The 18,169-nt window shown below is 36.9% G+C and overlaps 1 protein-coding gene across 1 annotated transcript in view; it reads left to right on the top strand.

Annotated features, from left to right (window-relative positions):
* Positions 1-18,169, top strand: part of PSPC1 (paraspeckle component 1) — a 71,188-nt gene that overhangs the window by 14,540 nt on the left and 38,479 nt on the right. The window contains exons 4-6 of the mRNA XM_059995565.1: positions 2,011-2,207; positions 9,867-9,951; positions 17,377-17,482. Of these exons, the coding sequence (XP_059851548.1) occupies positions 2,011-2,207; positions 9,867-9,951; positions 17,377-17,482 (388 nt within the window). The remainder of the gene's footprint in view (positions 1-2,010; positions 2,208-9,866; positions 9,952-17,376; positions 17,483-18,169) is intronic.

Raw genomic sequence — 18,169 nt, 5'->3', positions numbered from 1 at the left:
AATAACTTGGCAAAGAGTTAAGAATTTTTCTTAAAGATGAAAAAGAAAAATAGCCTGTTTTCAAAATGTTATATGTTATTCTTTTTGAATTACTTTTCACTCAGTGTGATTCAGATATTTTTGCATAAGTGGCCTCTATGAATATGTTGTATTGTTCTTAACCAGTCACTCATTTATTATAGTAAATAAAACTGTAATGGACTTCCCTGGCGGTCCAGTGGTTAAGACTCTGTGCTTACAAAGCAGGAGGTGTGGGTTTGATCATCTCTGGTTGGGGAACTAAGATCCCACATGCTGCATGGAGTGGCCCAAAAGAAAAAAACAAAAAACCTGTAATATTTGCATGCATGAGTTCAACAAATATTGGAATGCCTTTGTGCTAGGCACTGTTCTTGGTCCTGCCAGTGCAACTTAGAACTGTTTTTGCCCTCACAATGCTTAACGTTTCTCATGGTGGGGCTATACAATAATTAATGAACCAAAGATTATAAAACATATGAAGTAGTGAGAAATACCATATAAAACCAAGAAAGTGAGGTATGATGGCTTAGATCAAAGGGTATGCATATTTAACTGTGATTAATACTGCCAGATGGTTCTCCCCAAATACTATACCAATTTATACTTATGAGTGTATGTATAAAAGTATTTTTCTTTGTCCTGACAGAAGATGGATGTTATGATGTTAAGATTTGATAGTGTAGGCTCAAGATGACATTTTATGCATGTTTTAATGAGCATTCCTTGATTTTAGTGCAGATGGATGTTTTTCCTTGTAGTTGATTTAAATGACAAATATGGGTGCCTCTTATTATTATTTTTAAAATAAATTTAATTACTTATCTTTGGCTGCGTTGGTTCTTTGTTGCTGCACGTGGGCTTTCTCTAGTTGCGGCCAGCGGGGGCTGCTCTTCGTTGCAGTATGCAGGCTTCCATGGCAGTGGCTTTTCGTGTTGCATAGCACGGGCTCTAGGCGTGTGGGCTTCACTAGTTGTGGCTTGCAGGCTCTAGAGCGCAGGCTCAGTAGCTGTGGTGCATGGACTTAGTTGTTCCACGGTACGTGGGGTCTTCCTGGACCAGGACTCCATCCCATGTTCCCTGCATTGGCAGGAGGATTTTTCACCACTGTGCCACCAGGGAAGTCCCACAGCTGTTTCTTGTCACTACATTTTCCCTCTGTGACAACCTCTCCCTTTATCTCCCAACTTTGTCCCATCCACCATCTTCCCCTCCCCACCCCAAAATAAAAGTTAAAATTTGTGATTGCATGCCATCTGTACTTTTATTGATGAGTGAGAATTATGTTCTTATCAGTACTTTTGAATAACTGAAGAATTTCTTTGACTGTCAGGTACATTCACAGGTCTTAAATTTTTTCGGTCATTTATTCATTCATTCAAAGAAATAAATACTAAATGTGTACAATGTGCTAGGTATGTCTAGGTACTTAGTTACAGTGGTTAATAGAAATTTCATGTACTCATTGAGTTTATAGTCTAGCAAGGCAAACAAGTATTAAGCCAGTTGTAGTAAATTAGGCCTACAGTTTTTGGCCTAGCCAGTGAACCTGGTACATAACAGTTAACTGTATCTGCTTGTATTACTATCCCTAAAAGTTATACTTTTAGAGAGAAAAATCTGACTTCAGCCAATTAACTTAAGGGACACTTGAGTCATATGTTGCAGACTACCTTATATAAAATTGTTGAGTGAAAACCAGGAAGGCCTTATTGGAGTTGTTAATTAGGGGAGTGCAGATTGTAGCATCAGATTGCCTAGGTTTGAATCCTGGTGCCCTTACTAATTAGTTGGGCATCTTTGGGCAGTTTCTCAAACTTAGGCTTGTTAAAACCTGCTTGACAATGTTGCCGTGATATATTTCATGGAGGGTACTTGTCAACAGTGCCATGAACATTGTAATAGCTCAGTGAATGGTAGTGTTTGTTGTTCTTACATGTCATTTTACCTTTGAAACATAACATTTCTGTGTGTCTTTCCTTGTAAACTTAGGGAAAGAGAACAGCCGCCGCGTTTTGCTCAGCCTGGGACATTTGAATTTGAGTATGCATCTCGCTGGAAGGCTCTGGATGAAATGGAGAAGCAGCAGCGCGAGCAGGTTGATAGAAACATCCGAGAAGCCAAAGAGAAACTGGAGGCGGAAATGGAAGCGGCCCGGCACGAGCACCAGCTGATGCTCATGCGGCAAGGTAAGACGCGTTTCCGTGTAGGTGTCCCCGTTGACACCTATTACTAAGTCGCTAGTTAGGGATTTAGAGACAGTTGAAACTGAAAATGCTAGAAAGAAACATTTCACTTCTCTGAGAGAACTTCCTTAGGAAAAAAAACTTACTAAAAATAAGTTACCTACATAAATAGTATTGTTGGAGGTGATTAAGGTTGTTAACTTTTGCCAGAAGTGAGTACATGCTTCTGCTGGCAAAGAGAAGCCCAGTGGGGTGATTCTTGGTATGTAGTTGTGGCATAAAGTCACATATCAAGATTTTGTTTGGTGGAAAGAAGAATTATGGCAAATGCTGGCTATTTAAGATTCTTACTACATGTCAAAAGATTTACAGATGGATATTCCTTGGCAGAGATGAAAAAGATTCATGTGTGCTGTTGGGTATGGGAATTCAGGAATACTAAATTCTGAGTATTTGGCAAGAACATTTTAAACACTTGAGGCATAGCTAACTGAATTTTTAAGAGCACTCATAACAGGTGTTATACATAACATAACATTTACTCGCATTCATTGGTCAGATACCTAACATGTCAAGCTGCTTAAATATATCTCAGAAGCTTACTTCTTCCCATTCCTGTTTCTAGGTTTCTTTTTATCCCTGTCTATATTGTTTATCTCTACCCTTTCTTCTTTCCTGTTAATTCTCCAAATAACTTTTTCTGGTTCTTCCTATTACTCATCTTTTCCATTATCTGTAAAATTTTGGATTTCTTTTTTTAAAAATTATTTATTTATTTATTTTGGCCATGCTGTGCAGCTTGTGGGATCTTCGTTCCCTGACCAGGGATCCAGCCGGTGCCCCCTGCAGTGGAAGCACGCAGTGCTAACCACTGGATCCCCAGGGAATTCCCAAAATTTTGTATTTCTTAAAATAAAGCATCTGATTGCTTTCTATTTTGCTCTTAAATTTTTTGCACTTGTTTTTTTAACTTAGCACTTCAGTAAAGTTCTGTGTACCTTCTCTTGACTGCCCCCAGAGGTCATGGCGCCACAGACAGCTGCCCAATTTCTGCAGCAGACTTCTTCTTTTTTTAAAAAATAAATTTATTTATTTATGGCTGCGTTGGGTCTTCGTTGCCGCACGTGGGCTTTCCGTCGTTGTGATGAGTGGGGGCTACTCTTCATTGTGGTGCGTGGGCTTCTCACTGCGGTGGCTTCTCTTGTTGCGGAGCACGGGCTCTAGGCACGCGGGCTTCGGTAGTTGTGGCACATGGGCTCAGTAGTTGTGGCTTGCGGGCTCTAGAGCGCAGGCTCAGTAGTTGCTGCATTGGCAGGCGGATTCTTAACCATTGTGCCACCAGGGAAGTCCCTAAAGTATTCTTTATACTAGAGCCAGTATTTCTTTAAAAGGTGGAAATTTGATCATCATTCATCTGTAAATCTTTTTGGTAGATTCTCATTTCCTTTTGGGTAAAATCCAGGTTAGTTTTTTTTTTTTTTTAACTGTTCAGTAAATGTTTATTGAGCAATTGAGCAATTACGGTCAAGTCACTGAATAACTGCGTTGATGCTAAATAAGTTAAAACAAACTCAGCAAACGCTAGAAACTAGTCAGACATTTCTGGTTTCATTTGGACCCTAAACCTAGCGTTTCTATAAACTGTAAAATACTCTTTTTCTAATAAAATTGAAGTCATTCATATCATATACTAATATGCTTAAACTAGTTACGTTTATACTAGGTCTCTTGCAGAAATTTGAAAATTGTTATCTAAGATAAAGTTTTAGAATCATAGGCTGCTTAGACCTGGAAGAGAGAGCTTCAAGTTTATCCAGCCTTAGATTTTATGATTCAAAAATTTGGCCAGGGACTTCCCTGGTGGTCCAGTGGTTAAGACTCTGCTCTTCCACTACAGGGGGCCCGGGTTCAATACCCGGTCGGGGAACTAAGATCCCTCATGCTGCCCCTCATGGCCAAAAAAAAAAAAAAAAAAACGGCTACACACCAGAATCGAATCTACTGGGAAATTAAAAAAATTTTAATTTCCCAGGCCTCATGGTTGCTCTAGCACTTCTGTCGAGTATGAATTGTTCTCAGCTCTTAGCCTGCCATGCACTTTGCCACTTTATTTTCCTGCTATCTATGGTCATGCCATAGTTAGGAAAAAACATTGATTAGATGTGTAAGCATTTGTGCTGAAAGATATTTGTTGCTGCTACTAACAGGCAGTAGTGTAACAGTCATTACTTGAACCCATATTGAATGTTGGTTGTAGAAGACACCATGTGAGGTACTGAGGATGTAGTGATGACAAAGAACAACATTTCTTTAGGCCTCGTAGAGCTCTTGTGAGCTCTTAGAAAACTTTGCCTCACCCCTAAGGGAGCTTTGACTTTTGAAGCAGAGTAATTTTGTAGTTATTTCCTATGAGCTTTCATTTTATTGCTTTTTGTGTGCTTATTTATAACCCATGTTAACAGTTTTTGGTTTATAATATTAGAAAAGCACATTGCTTATTGTATCTTAGTCCTTGCTTCTGGGTTTACTTCTCCTGAAGTACATCCTGTATTTCAGCAAAAGTCTGCAGGTGATAAATTCGTTTCAGTGTTAGTTTGTTTAAAAAAAAAAAAATTTACAATCTTCTCTTTTGTTCTACAATTTTATATTTTATCGAGCGCTTCTAAGGGTGTATTCAGGTTGGGGAGCAACTTGAAGTAATCTTAGTTCTTTGGCTCTGCAGAGACACAGGGCTTTCTAGTTCACCTATCTTGGAAATGGAAAGCTCAGACAGCACAGAAAACTGTCCTTTTCCCTGGCCCCGCCTTCTACTTTCTTATAGGAGTCACTGTTTCTTCTGTATTTTAAGTTTCTTCTGTATCCTTTAATGAAAAAAAATCATGCATATGTCAGTAGATGTGTGTGTGTGTGTGTATTTATTTATAACCAAGAAGATCTTTTTTGCTCCTTGCTATTTTACTTTCTGTATAAGTGTGTACGTATAGATCTGCTTCATTTTTTAAATGGCTTAATGATACTCTGTTAAATGGCTATAATTAGTTTTGCTCATCCTCTTTTTTTTTTGCGGTATGCGGGCCTCTCACTGTTGTGGCCTCTCCCATTGTGGAGCACAGGCTCTGGATGCGCAGACTCAGCGGCCATGGCTCACGGGCCCAGCCGCTTCGCGGCATGTGGGATCTTCCCGGACCGGGGCACGAGCCCATGTCCCCTGCATCGGCAGGCGGACTCAACCACTGTGCCACCAGGGAAGCCCTGCTTATCCTCTTTTAATTGATGTCTAGTTCTCTTTCCAGCTTGTTAGTAAAAACAGTGTTGCAGTCAATATGTATATATCTTAGCAAATTTTTGTAAATGTTGATTCTTACTGGACACACCAGTTCCTTTTAACAGTTGCTTCATTTCTATTTTACTGCTGTTTATGTAGTCCTTTCTAGATCCAAATCCCATTATACTTAATACAGGTTATTTTTTTGCTTCACTATCTGTTTTTTGTTTTTTGTTTTTTTTTGTGGTACGCGGGCCTCTCACTGTTGTGGCCTCTTCCGTTGCAGAGCACAGGCTCCGGACACGCAGGCTCAACTGCCATGGCTCTCGGGCCTAGCCGCTCCGTGGCATCCTCCCATACCGGGACACGAACCCGTGTCCCCTGCATTGGCAGGCGGACTCTCAACCACTGCGCCACCAGGGAGGCCCAGGACTTCCTTTTCTGATGGTTGAATAATATTCCAATGTGTGTGTCTATATTTCTATATACCGCATTTTTTGTGTGTGTACATTATGTATCTGTATGTACACAACCACATCTTTATCCATTCATTTGTTGATAGACATTAGTTTGTTTCCATTACCTTGGCTATTGTGAATAGTGCAACGGACAATGGAAGTGCAAATGTGTCTTTGAGACCCTGTTTTCTTTTTAATGTTCCTTAACCGTAGTTCTCACATGTTTCTCACATAATTCTCTCAGCCCTATTATAAATATGTTGAGTCATGACTTTTCTGTTCATCACTTGATTCTCTGATGTTTATCCTTGTGATTTCTGTCAGAAGGTTCACAGAAACAGTGTTCCTGCATCTTCTAAAACATCCATGGTCTTGTACTTTTTAAAAAAATTAATTTATTTTTGGCTGCGTAGGGTCTTCCTTGCTGCGCGCGGGCTTTCTCTAGTTGCTGCTAGCGGGGGCTACTCTTTGTTGCGGTGCACGAGCTTCTCACTGCGGTCGCTTCCCTTGTTGCCGAGCATGGGCTCTAGGCATGCAGGCTTCAGTAGTTGTGACTTGTGGGCTCTAGAGCGCAGGCTCAGTAGTTGTGGCGTACAGGCTTAGTTGCTCCGTGGCATGTGGGGTCTTCCTGGACCAGGGCTCAAGCCCATGTCCCCTGCATTGGCAGGCGGATTCTTAACCATTGCGCCACCAGAGAAGTCCTCATGATCTTATACTTTAAACCCTCTCTTGAATGGTGTAAAATTCATGCTGCTTTCTCCCCTTTCTTAAGTACTTGATAGTATGTTTCTGTGGGAAAGTCTGAGATAAACCTGGATTTTTTTCCCTTCTTGTGACTTGATCCTTTTAACAGGCTTCCATGTGAATTCTTTTAAGGTTCAGTAACTTATCCAGGATATGTTTTCCGCCCAAACATTTTGTTATGAGAAATTTTAAACATAAAAATGTTGAAAGAGGGGAAATCCCTGGTGGTCCAGTTGTTAGGACTCTGCGCTTCCATTGCAGAGGGCATGTGTTGGATCCCTGGTTGGGGAACAGATCCCACAAGCTGCATGATGTGGCCAAAAAAAAAAAAAAAAAGTTCAAAGAATTTTAAGGTATTTAATACTTAGATTTTGTTACTAACATTTTACTATACTTGTTTTATTACATCTTTCCATCTGTCCAGTCTTATATTCCAGATGTATCTTATTGTACACCATCATACTTTTCTTGGGACCAGATGTGCCCTTTCAATCTATAGATTCAGTTCTTATATTTCTAGGAAGGAGCTGTGTTAGATCAGAGAGCATATGTTTAGTCTTCATGACTTGAAGGATATTACATTGAGAGAACACTTTCCTACAGTCTAGCAAATCAGACTTAAAATTTGTCCATATTCCCCTCTATTCCCTTTTTGCTGTATACCCGTGTTTATGATATACTGCAATTATAGATACAGTTTTATGTCTTTTGTGTTTGTTAGGTACACAGTTTTAAATGTTATTTGGTCTGTTAGTGAGTAGTGCTGCAGCTGATACTTTATGTCTGTGGATGCCTTTGGATTTGTTTTTTTTTTGGCCGTGTGCGACTTGTAGGATCTTAGTTCCCCGGCAGGGTTGAACCTGGGCCCCTGCAGTGAAAGCACCAAGTCCTAACCACTGGACTGCCAGGGAATTCCCTGGATTATTTTTATAAGAAAAATTCCTATGAGTGTGATTTACTGGGTTAAAGGATAAAAAGCACCTCGGGTTACCTGTTTTTTGGGTAATATTTTCCTCCAGAAGAATATTATCATGGCAGTATACAAATATATAAGCTTTAGTGAAATTTCAGGAACCCTGGATATTAGCAACTTAAAGGAAATAATTTGGAAGATGTAAAATGGTAGTTCTGTTTTAAGTTGATAGTGCTCCTCATGACTGTTAGATAATGTGCTTATCTGATAATTTGATTGTCAGATCCTTTGAGCTAATTATTATACCCATGTTACTGGTGAGAAAGCACGATCTGAGAGGTTAAAGCACCTGTCTTAACTGGCCCAGCTTAAAAGGAGAAGATCCAGTTGTCAGAAAACATTCATGTTCTTTTCTTATTCCTTTTCATGGAAGAAAATGTAATTTTACATTTATTACTATATGTGCCCCTGATTTCAGAACAACTAACCTACAAAATCAATAATAAAACTGTTACAGGATGCACTGTATTGACTTTCTTGGGTAATTAATGATAGTAAGATACTTCCCATGCTTTGGCTTATTGAAGCATTTCCCCTTAGGAATAGAAATAGATTGTATATTTTTGGTCTTTACAAGTCTCGCCAGCTATAGAAATTATATGATAGTTATGGGTCTCAATGTTGGTTGCAGAATGGAGTCATCTAGGGAGCTTCAAAAAAAAAAATACTCATAGTTGGTCCACATCCCAAGAGATTTGATTTAATTGGTCTATGGCTAAAAGGTACTTAAGTAATTCTAATGAGCAGTCAAGGTTGACGGCTAATGGTAAAAATATTTGAACTTAATTGTAGTCATGTTTGGGTTTTAAGATAGCTAAATGTTTTCTCAACTGGCATGTTATCAGAATCGCCTGGTTCCTATCCCATATACCAAAGCAGACTTTCCTGAGCAGAGTCCGAAAATCTTTAAAAAAATTTTTTTTTTAAGTTTCTCAGTTGAGGCTGAACAGCCAGGTTTGCAATGCTGGCATTTTGGAAAGAGCTTTGGAATAAGGATAGATTTGGCTATACATCCCAGTTGAACCATGTAGTGGCTGGATGGCTAGAACACATTTATAATCTGTCTGGATCTTTTTTCTTTGACATAATTAATACATAATTCAATCTGTAGGGAGGATAATACCTTGTTATAATTATGCCTGTGTTGTTATGGTTAACATGTTTAGAGTTATTGGCACATGAAATATTAACTTTAACTGTTAAGTATTACGTTAAGTGAATTCTGAATATAGCAATTTATTAAGAAACATTCAATTAAGATAATATATGTTTATTTTAGAAATTTCAGGTAACATGATTTTAGAAAAAGAAAATAAAAACAACCAATACTTGTGTTATTCAGGGTATTCATATATCTGTATATGTGTATATATATATTTTATGCATGCGTGCACATGTAATTTGGTAAGATATTACAAAGAGTTTTAATACTTGGGAAGTTTATCCACTGCTTCTCAGATGTGCAAAACAAATGTATCTTTCATTATCTTATTCTGCAGTGGAACCCCTGTTCTTTTTTTTTTCTGGAAATATATTTTATTGTTTTTGTTTATGGAACCCCTGTTCTTGATGATGTGACATGGGTTGGTGACAGTGGGAATGCTCGTCCTGTTTAAAGTGGTCTTGTTCATATCAGTATTCAGCCCTTTTCCCCTTTCAGGAACTGTCTCCTCATTGCCCTCCTTCATATGACACAGACCTGATGCAGGAGGAAACCTGCTGATTGTGTTGGGAGGGATGTTTTTGAGTTTTATGCCATGTCCTATCTCATTATTCGTACTGTTTGGTCTGGTTCTTACATGCCCTCTGCTGATGGTTGCCAAGGCATCTTTTTGGGCTTTGAACTTGCTGCTGAAAAAAATTCTAATTTGTTTAAAACTATGTAAATGAAAATGTAGCTACTATTCTATTTTTAATATGTTCTAGACCCTGTTTTAAAACAGTTACTGCCCATTTTAATTTTTTTTAATTTCTTAATATAAGGATGGATTTATTATTTTCTTCATACACATGAAGAAATGGGCCCAGAAGTGATATTAATTTATTACACAGCTTTTAATCTTTCATTGTAAAATGATGTGATAGACAAAAAGGGAAGCTAGGTGCATGAGTATGAATAAGTTACTACATATATTGCCAGTCATAGAGAATCTGTATGCTTATGAATATAAAAATACAGAAGGGGAAGCTAAAAATATTAATCTATAATCAATATCTTGTAGATTTAATGAGGCGTCAAGAGGAACTCAGACGCTTAGAAGAACTCAGAAACCAAGAGCTGCAAAAACGGAAGCAAATACAACTGAGGTAAAGAACATCACTATAACATATACGTGAATATATGTAGGTTTCATTATGTATGTTATGAATAAAACTCCCAATGCCTGTTATCAACAAGTTATATAACTTGGAAAATACAGGGGAGGAAACCAAAATTGTCGATTTCTGACCACATTTAGGGAATTACTCCAGAAGATAACATAAATCTTTGAGATAACATAAATCTTTGTTATTCTATGTTTTTTATAGCTGATTATGGACACTTTGCAGACAATGTGAACTTACATAAAGGGCTTAGGCATTGTTTCGTATAATTTATTGTAAGAATGCACCATGATTTATGGGGCCATTTTTCCAGAGATGGATATATTTGCGTTGATCTGAGTTTTTTTTCATGTGTATAATACTACTCTGAATGCCGTTAAGCATTTTTGTACTTGTGATAATTTGTTTAAAAAAGATATCTGGAATCCATGGTAAAAAGGGTATGGGCATTAAAGATCTCAGTACATAATAGAGAACTGTGATGGGCAACTTAAAATCTTTTAGGTTAAGTAAGGAAGTTTAAGGGAGTAGTTGATCCAAGATGTAGAAACAAAAATTAACAGCTTTTCTTGTACCTGCAATATTCAGTTGTAAAATATGAGATAAGTATTACTCTTACAAGTTTCAAAAGTCATAATTAGGGGCTTCCCGGGTGGCGCAGTGGTTGAGAGTCCGCCTGCCGATGCAGGGGACGCAGGCTCGTGTCCTGGTCCGGGAAGATCCCACATGCTGCGGAGCGGCTGGGCCCGTGAGCCGTGGCCGCTGAGCCTGCGCTCTGCAACGGGAGAGGCCACAACAGTGAGAGGCCCGCGTACCGCAAAAAAAGAAAAAAACAAAAACATAATTAGGAATTGTTATAAACAAAGATATTATAGATTAAAGCAAACTTAAAATTTTGTTTTGAAAGTGCTGTAAAAGTAGTAAGTGCTTGTGACAGGAAGTTAGGTGCTCATGGGAAATAAAGTGAAAAACTGTTAATGAGTTTGAAGTGTCTTCACGGTCAGGAGATAGGTACTAGACCATATATTTTAGTGTTTTTCTTCCAACTTTATACCTGATTATACCAACGTTTGTGTATTTCTGTCTTGGTACTTCTCTGATTTTACTCTAACCTACTTATTCTCAATTTATGGTACTTGGCAGGCAGCATCAGCATTCTAACCTAGGAGATTGTTAGAAAGTCTCAAGCCTTCCCTCTGAACTACCGAATCATAAGCTGATTCACCTGTGCTTTGGTAAATCCTCCAGGTGACTCTGGTGCATCCTAAATTTTGAGAACCACTGGTGTAAATAACTCCTGCCATGAACTTCTTACACGAGGGACCTTTTTCAGTTTCTTTCTTGCTGCTTCTTTCCACTTCATGTAAACGTGTTAAAGTCTCCTCTACTTGTACAAAGAAAAGGAAACCTCCTCTCCCCTAATATAAGCCTACCTGAATCCAGCTTTCTTCTCTTACATTTATCCTTGACAAGTAGGCTTTTAAAATTAGTGCCCTATACTAGTGTGCTAAAATAATAAGTAATTAAAACTAAACAATGTGGGGTGCAAACTACTATATGTGGAATGGATAAACAACAAGGTCCTACTGTATAGCACAGTGAACTATATTCAATATCCTGTAATAAGCCATAATGGAAAAGAATATGAAAAAGAATATATATGTATAAGTGAATCACTTTGCTCTACACCTGAAACTAACATTGTAAATCAACTGTACTTCAGTCAACAAAAAGAAAAACAAAACAAACCAAGAAAAAAACAATCAATGTGGGGGAACCCAAAGTAGGGAATAAAAATAAAACAGATGAACTTAACTATATTATATATAAATGGACAGCATTGTCACACTGGAAGGAGATGGGGAAGAAAATAAGGAACCTAAATAACTTTGGAAAACTGTATCTTGATACAGTTATAGAATACTATAGGCTAGTGGCAAGAATAATATATAAATTCTGTAATCTAGTTAGTAAATGTATTTCTCATAGGGATACAGGTTTGCAATTCTGAAACTACTTTATGTATATACTTTTTTTCTCTCTTTGATCAAGACTTTATTGAAAATAATGTATATACTTTTTTAAGTGAATATATTAGTACAGATCAGTATGAACCAGGTTTCTCATTGTTGGAGAAAGAAAGAAGGGAGAAAGGCTAAAATTAAAATGACTCCTGTGATGTTTAATGGGGATTCTAAGTATCAGTATGAACTGAGTGGCATTTAATCTAGACAGATACAGAAATATAGACATGTATATGTACATCGGTTCATATATATATATACATATTTCCTAGCCCTGTCCATCTAGAAGCAGTGATACCTCAGGAACAATGAGCTCATCTAATGCCCAGATTTTTGTTTCTGAGCACCATTCTCCAATAAAGGGAACCAGGGCTTTTTGGAGAAGTGGTTGATTCCAGGATTTGAAAAGTCCAAGATGAGCCTGACAAATCTTGTGTCAGAGAGAAGCAAAGTACTTGAACAATGCTAGGGCATGTTGAGAGAACACAGGAGCCAAACTGAAGGTGCTCCTAAGGGCCAAAGTTGGAACAATTTCAACAACAAAATAAAAAATGATAGTATTAGATTTTACACTGTTGAATAAAGTAAATATCCATGAGTTTGTGCTGATAGAAGTTATTTTAATGAGTAAGTAAAGAAATGGGGAGAATGGACAACTCTTCCTTAGTTGTTAGAAGTAGAATTCCAAATAATAAATGTGAAATGAGTCTGAGAGAAAAATTACCAATGGGTGAATACTGCAGTAATACAGACACACCTTGGAGATACTGTGGGTTTGGTTCCAGACCAGCACAATATATTGCAATAAAGTGAATTTTTTTGTTTCGCAGTGCATATAAAAGTTACCTTTATACTACACTGTAGTGTTTTAAGTGTGCAATAGCATGATGTCTTAAAAAACAATGTGTGTACCTTAATTAAAAATATTTTCTTGCTAAAAAATGCTAACCATCTGACAACACAGGGTTGGCACAAAACTTCAGTGTGCAAAAGCAATATGCAATTTTTGGGAAGGGCAACAAAATGAGGCACGCCTATAGTTGTTTCATTCAAGATTTCCCAGTAGGTGCTAAGGTTGTTGCACAAAACTTGGGATACAGGATTTGTGGAGTCTCAAATTTGTATGAGGTACAAATGGAAACATAGTAAATTTGAAGTGGAGAAACCCAGCAGATACCACCATTACCAAGCGTTTAGGTTCGTATCACCCTTAATAAGACACGGACACCAGGAACCCCTTGATATGATGCACCCAGAAGTGTACATTGTCATTTCTGTGGTTTTCTTGCCAAAGCTTCATAACCTTATGCTAGTCGTGAGAAAACTTAAGACAAACCTAAATTGAAGGACACTGTACAAAATAATCAGTTCTCTTTAAAAGTGTCAAGGTCATGAAAGACCAAGAGACACTGAAGTGTTACAGACTCGAGGAGACTAAAGAGAAATAATAACTAAATGCAATGTGAGATTCTGGATAGGGTCCTGGAACAGAAGAAGGACATAGTGGGGAAACTGGTGAAATTTGAGTAAGACCTAGAGTTGAACTGTAGCAATGTACCAGTGTGAATTCTTGGTTTTCATAATTGTACTATAGTTATGGAAGATGTTAATATTAGGGGATGCTGCATGAGGGAGATATAGGAACTCTACTATTTCTGCAACTTTTCTGTAAGTTTAAAATTAGTTGGAAATAAAAAAATGAAAAAGAGGACTCTATGTATTGGGGATACAATGGAAAACAAAAGACACAAGCTCTGCTGGTGTGGCACTTAGGTAATCTGGGAGGGAGGCAGACATTAGTTGGAATATGATCAGATTATTAAAAAGAAAGTGAAGCGCACAAAATAGAACGCAGTACTTACTGGAATTTTTAATAGGTTACTTGTTTAATAATTGAAATATTGGTTGCTTGACGTGATAAGTATTCTATGTACCTGGTAATTTTTCACCGAATGGTCTTCCATTAATCTTATTTAATATTGCAGAGGTATATCAGATTCAATTTGAAATTCAGATAAGTGTGTACTAACAATATAAAGATATGTCAACAATTAAGTGATAATTTGATGCGTAACTTTTATGGTTGGCTGTATTTTAGCAGATACAGCCAGTGATAAATCTGTTAATCTTTTCTTGTGCCTGTGGAGTTTGTTTTGAAATTAATTGTAAGAATTGTTTCCTGATTTAAGAAATGTAAATAATGTGTTAAAATTGAGTAATTTTGCAGCATGTATGAAGGAAAGGAAAAAAAGTGTCTAGGAACTTACTAATAATTGTCAAATATATCCTGCCCTTGCAGCAGAAAGCAGATAAAAATACAGCAGCCTGCAGAGGTTGGTCTGACTCAGGAGGCTGCCACGTGAGACAGCCAGAGAGTCTGGACACGGCCTTTCTGTTTACCTTAGTTGGGAGACTGAAAAAACTGCTTAAGAAAATATATTTGAAGGAAATTAAATAATTTGGAGTATACAAAATTTTCTGGTTTTCATTTCAATGCTACAAATAAGTTAGGTTTTCGTGGGTCACTTCTTCAGAGACTGTGACAGTGAAGGCGGACAGGGCTTAGATGGGCTGGTTCAGGCTGTAACTGGCCCACTTAGTACTTGTTCATTTGTTCTCTTCTTTCCTTCCCTTACTCCTTCCTACTCACTCATCTACCCATCATCCATCCATTCTTTCCCTTTTTATGTCATTTGACAAAGTATAAAGATCATCAGATGGACTGAGGCCTTTGGTGGGTGTGGAGGCCATAGTGCTGGACTGGAACAAAGAGCAGGACATTTTTATATCAGTCGTATCATAGCTTAGTGCCTAAAGCCTCTCAGGTTTCAAAGTCCTATTAAAATATGAGACAATTAGTGGGCTTCCAATTAAAATAAATTGTAAAATAGAGGTTTTATCAATTTCCAATTAAGTATAACATGAAGGAAGTTAAAATTCATCATGCTTCTTTACTTATTAGTTACATTTGTGAATATAACCTAGGAAATTATCCTTGATCCAAAGAGACATTAAATATAAAGATAATTGTTAAAGCATCTTGTGGAAGGAAAGAAATTAAACGCAAACATATGTACAGTAGGGAATGTTCCTATATGTTGCCTGTAAATTTATATTATGGAATTGTCAGTGTGGTGTAATCACAAAATAAAGTAGAAACTCTGGAATCTATAGGCAATGGAATGGAAGGAAAAAAATAGCAAATGTTTAAAGTGATTTTATACCTTTTTACCATATTTTTTCTCCAGATATAAATGTAGTCTCACATTTTATCAGAAAAAAATTGCTCTAACAATAGGGAGAAGTACATTATAAATTTTGTTTAAAATATCTTTTAAATTAAAAATGTTATGGCAATACATGTTTAAAAAAACTCACATGATACGTATGTGTACAAAAGAAAAAGGGCAATGCTCTTGTCTCCCCAGATTATCCCCAGTGTGATAGAAACTCTCATACTCTCTTCTCTGCTCGTACAAATGGTTTTTAGATGCAGCAATAGGAATACTATTGTTTTGCTTGCCTTTTTTCTGACACTGTACCTTAGACATTGTTTCATGTCAGTAAATGCAAATCTGCCTTTGTAATGGTTGTATTGTATTCCTTGTCCCTCATTTGTAATTGAATGTCTTCAACCTTTTGCCTTTAATTAATGTACAGTCTTGTATCTGTGTGTATACATTCTTGCACACATGTATAAATATTTCTGTTTAGTTTACTGGAAATGGATTTGCACACATAAAATTGTTTGCTACACGTTGGTCCTCAACAAAGTCATCGTTGCAATCTTGAAGACCAAAAAGCTTTGAGTATCATTTAGCGGCAGGATCTGACATGAGCCTGTATGATGCAAAACCTGACCTGTTTTACGTTGTGGTCATGCCAAACCGGTGTTATATTCGTAGAATGTGAATGTTCATCTTACTACAGAAGTATTAATGGTGTTGATTATTGGGTACTGCTGGGATATCATAATAGATCCTACTGGAGATATCATAATAGTATATTAAACCCTTTTTAAAGTCTGAAAAACACATGTGGCCTTAGAGTTTTTGAATAAGAGAATTTTTCCTGTCACTATGTACATTTTCAGCAGTGTATGAACATGAAAGTATTTTCTTAACCATAAAATTTATGAGTGTGTTAATGTACTAGAAATGGATTAACCGGTTTATTGGAATATTCTGTTTCCTTGAATAGAGATCTATACTGGGGACGTAGGTATCTCAAAATCCAGAGTTTGCTTGAAATACCTTAGGAACATTGTCTTGTTACTTGCACATGGTCTGATATGAAGTCCTAACAACCTGTTTTCTTGCTGGCTGTGGGTGAAACCGCCATTTCTTTTAGTTCAGGTACTGTGTTTGGTGTACAAAACAACAACGAAGTATCTATACTTGGTGTAAAAGGGTGCTTATAAGAGTAGCCTGGAAAATGAGACCTACTGAGGGGGCATCAGCATTATATAGTCTTTGCTGTTTAAATTACTTCTTTGTTTTTGAGTGGAGAGCATGTATATTTGAGTTTGCATTGATTTAAATGTCAGTATAATGTCAGACTATTACTTTAATATTATTTTGTAGGTTTTTCCCTCTTAATCATATTGTAACTAATTATGATTTAATAGTAATCCTGCACATACATATCTTTTTTGTTTGTCTTGTAGTTGTTGTTCCATGCTTGATATCTCTGGGGCAGAGGTTGGCATACTTTTCCTGGGAAAGGGCTACATGGTAAATATTTTAGGCTTTTCATGTCATATGGTCTGTGTATCAGCTATTCAGCACTGCTCTAGCCCAAAGGTAGCCACAGACAGTGAGGGAATGATTGTCCCATAAAACTTAATTTGCGAAAACAGGTGGTAATCAGACACCTGTTCCAGGTGCATACTTTCCTCAGTGCATTAATGAAATGGGGGAGAGAATGTTAAGGCTTCCTTTTGCACATAGTAGGATTTTTGTCTAGGCAATGTGGTCCTTTGCAGTGGCTTGTATTGGAATAGGTTCTGAGTGTCTCTAAGAACTAACTCTGCTGTGCCAGTGATTGTGAATCCCGGGCTTTCTCTTTGTACAGTAATAGAGTACTGGTTTGAGCTTTTGGTTTCTGGAGTTTTTGACTGTAAGCATATAATTATCCTAGTTATATGCTGTTACTTTACTTTTTTGATTTACCCTAGATAAATTATTTTATTGGTTTGTTTGATTTATTAATGGTTTAGAGCAAAATAAAAGGAAGGTAAATCTGGTAAGCCACTCGTTATCACAGATTAGGCATAATGTATAAATAAATGATATACATAAATGATTTTGTTTTACCTGAAATAAAATACCGTATTATGGCTTATATGTCAACCACCCTGAGTTTTTATTTAAAAATCTCTCAGGCATGAAGAAGAGCACCGTCGTCGTGAAGAGGAAATGATCCGACACAGAGAACAGGAGGAGCTGAGGCGACAGCAGGAAGGCTTTAAGCCAAACTATATGGAAAATGTAAGTAAAATACTGGTTAACTAAAATGATTTTACATTGTCAGGTGGATGATATATATTTAGAATTCTTTAGATTCTGCTTTATATAGTAATATATTTTCTAATCTTTCTGAATTTGTCATGTTTATGTTAAACTAACGAATTTCTTAACCTCTTACAGGTAATAAATTAAAATTAGTTTCTGAAGATAATCATGCTTTATGAAATGAATATTAAATTTTTCTCCATTTTACTTTATCTTTTTTTAATTCCTACTAAACTAGGAATCTTGATAAATTCATCATCTCCACTTGACTGATTTTCACCGTTGATATTAAAAATTCTTTAGTTCGGTAGACATATAGAAAAGTAGAAGTAGTATGTGCTCATCACTCAACCATAACAGTTATCAGTACTTAGCAGATCTTTTTCATCTTTAAGTATACTCACTTTCCCTAATTTTTTTATATGAAATCCCTGACTTCATATGATTTCATTCGTATTTCAGTATGTATCTCTAAAAGATAAGGACTCTCAAAAAACGTCTTTATCATATCTTAAAAATTGCCAGTTATTTAATATTAACTAGTAAAAGCTCCAGTTCGCCCGTCTTACTTTTTTTTTTTTTTAAAGTAGTTGGTTTCTTCAGATCGGTTGGTAAATCCAGTCATTTTAGTCTATAGGTTTTCTCTCCCTCTTTTTTTCCTTA

This window comes from Delphinus delphis, chromosome 18 (assembly GCF_949987515.2).
Source record: "Delphinus delphis chromosome 18, mDelDel1.2, whole genome shotgun sequence".
In the NCBI taxonomy this organism is placed as follows: domain Eukaryota; kingdom Metazoa; phylum Chordata; class Mammalia; order Artiodactyla; family Delphinidae; genus Delphinus; species Delphinus delphis.
Note: the sequence above shows the minus strand (reverse complement) of the source record. Positions and strands in the feature narration are given on the sequence as shown.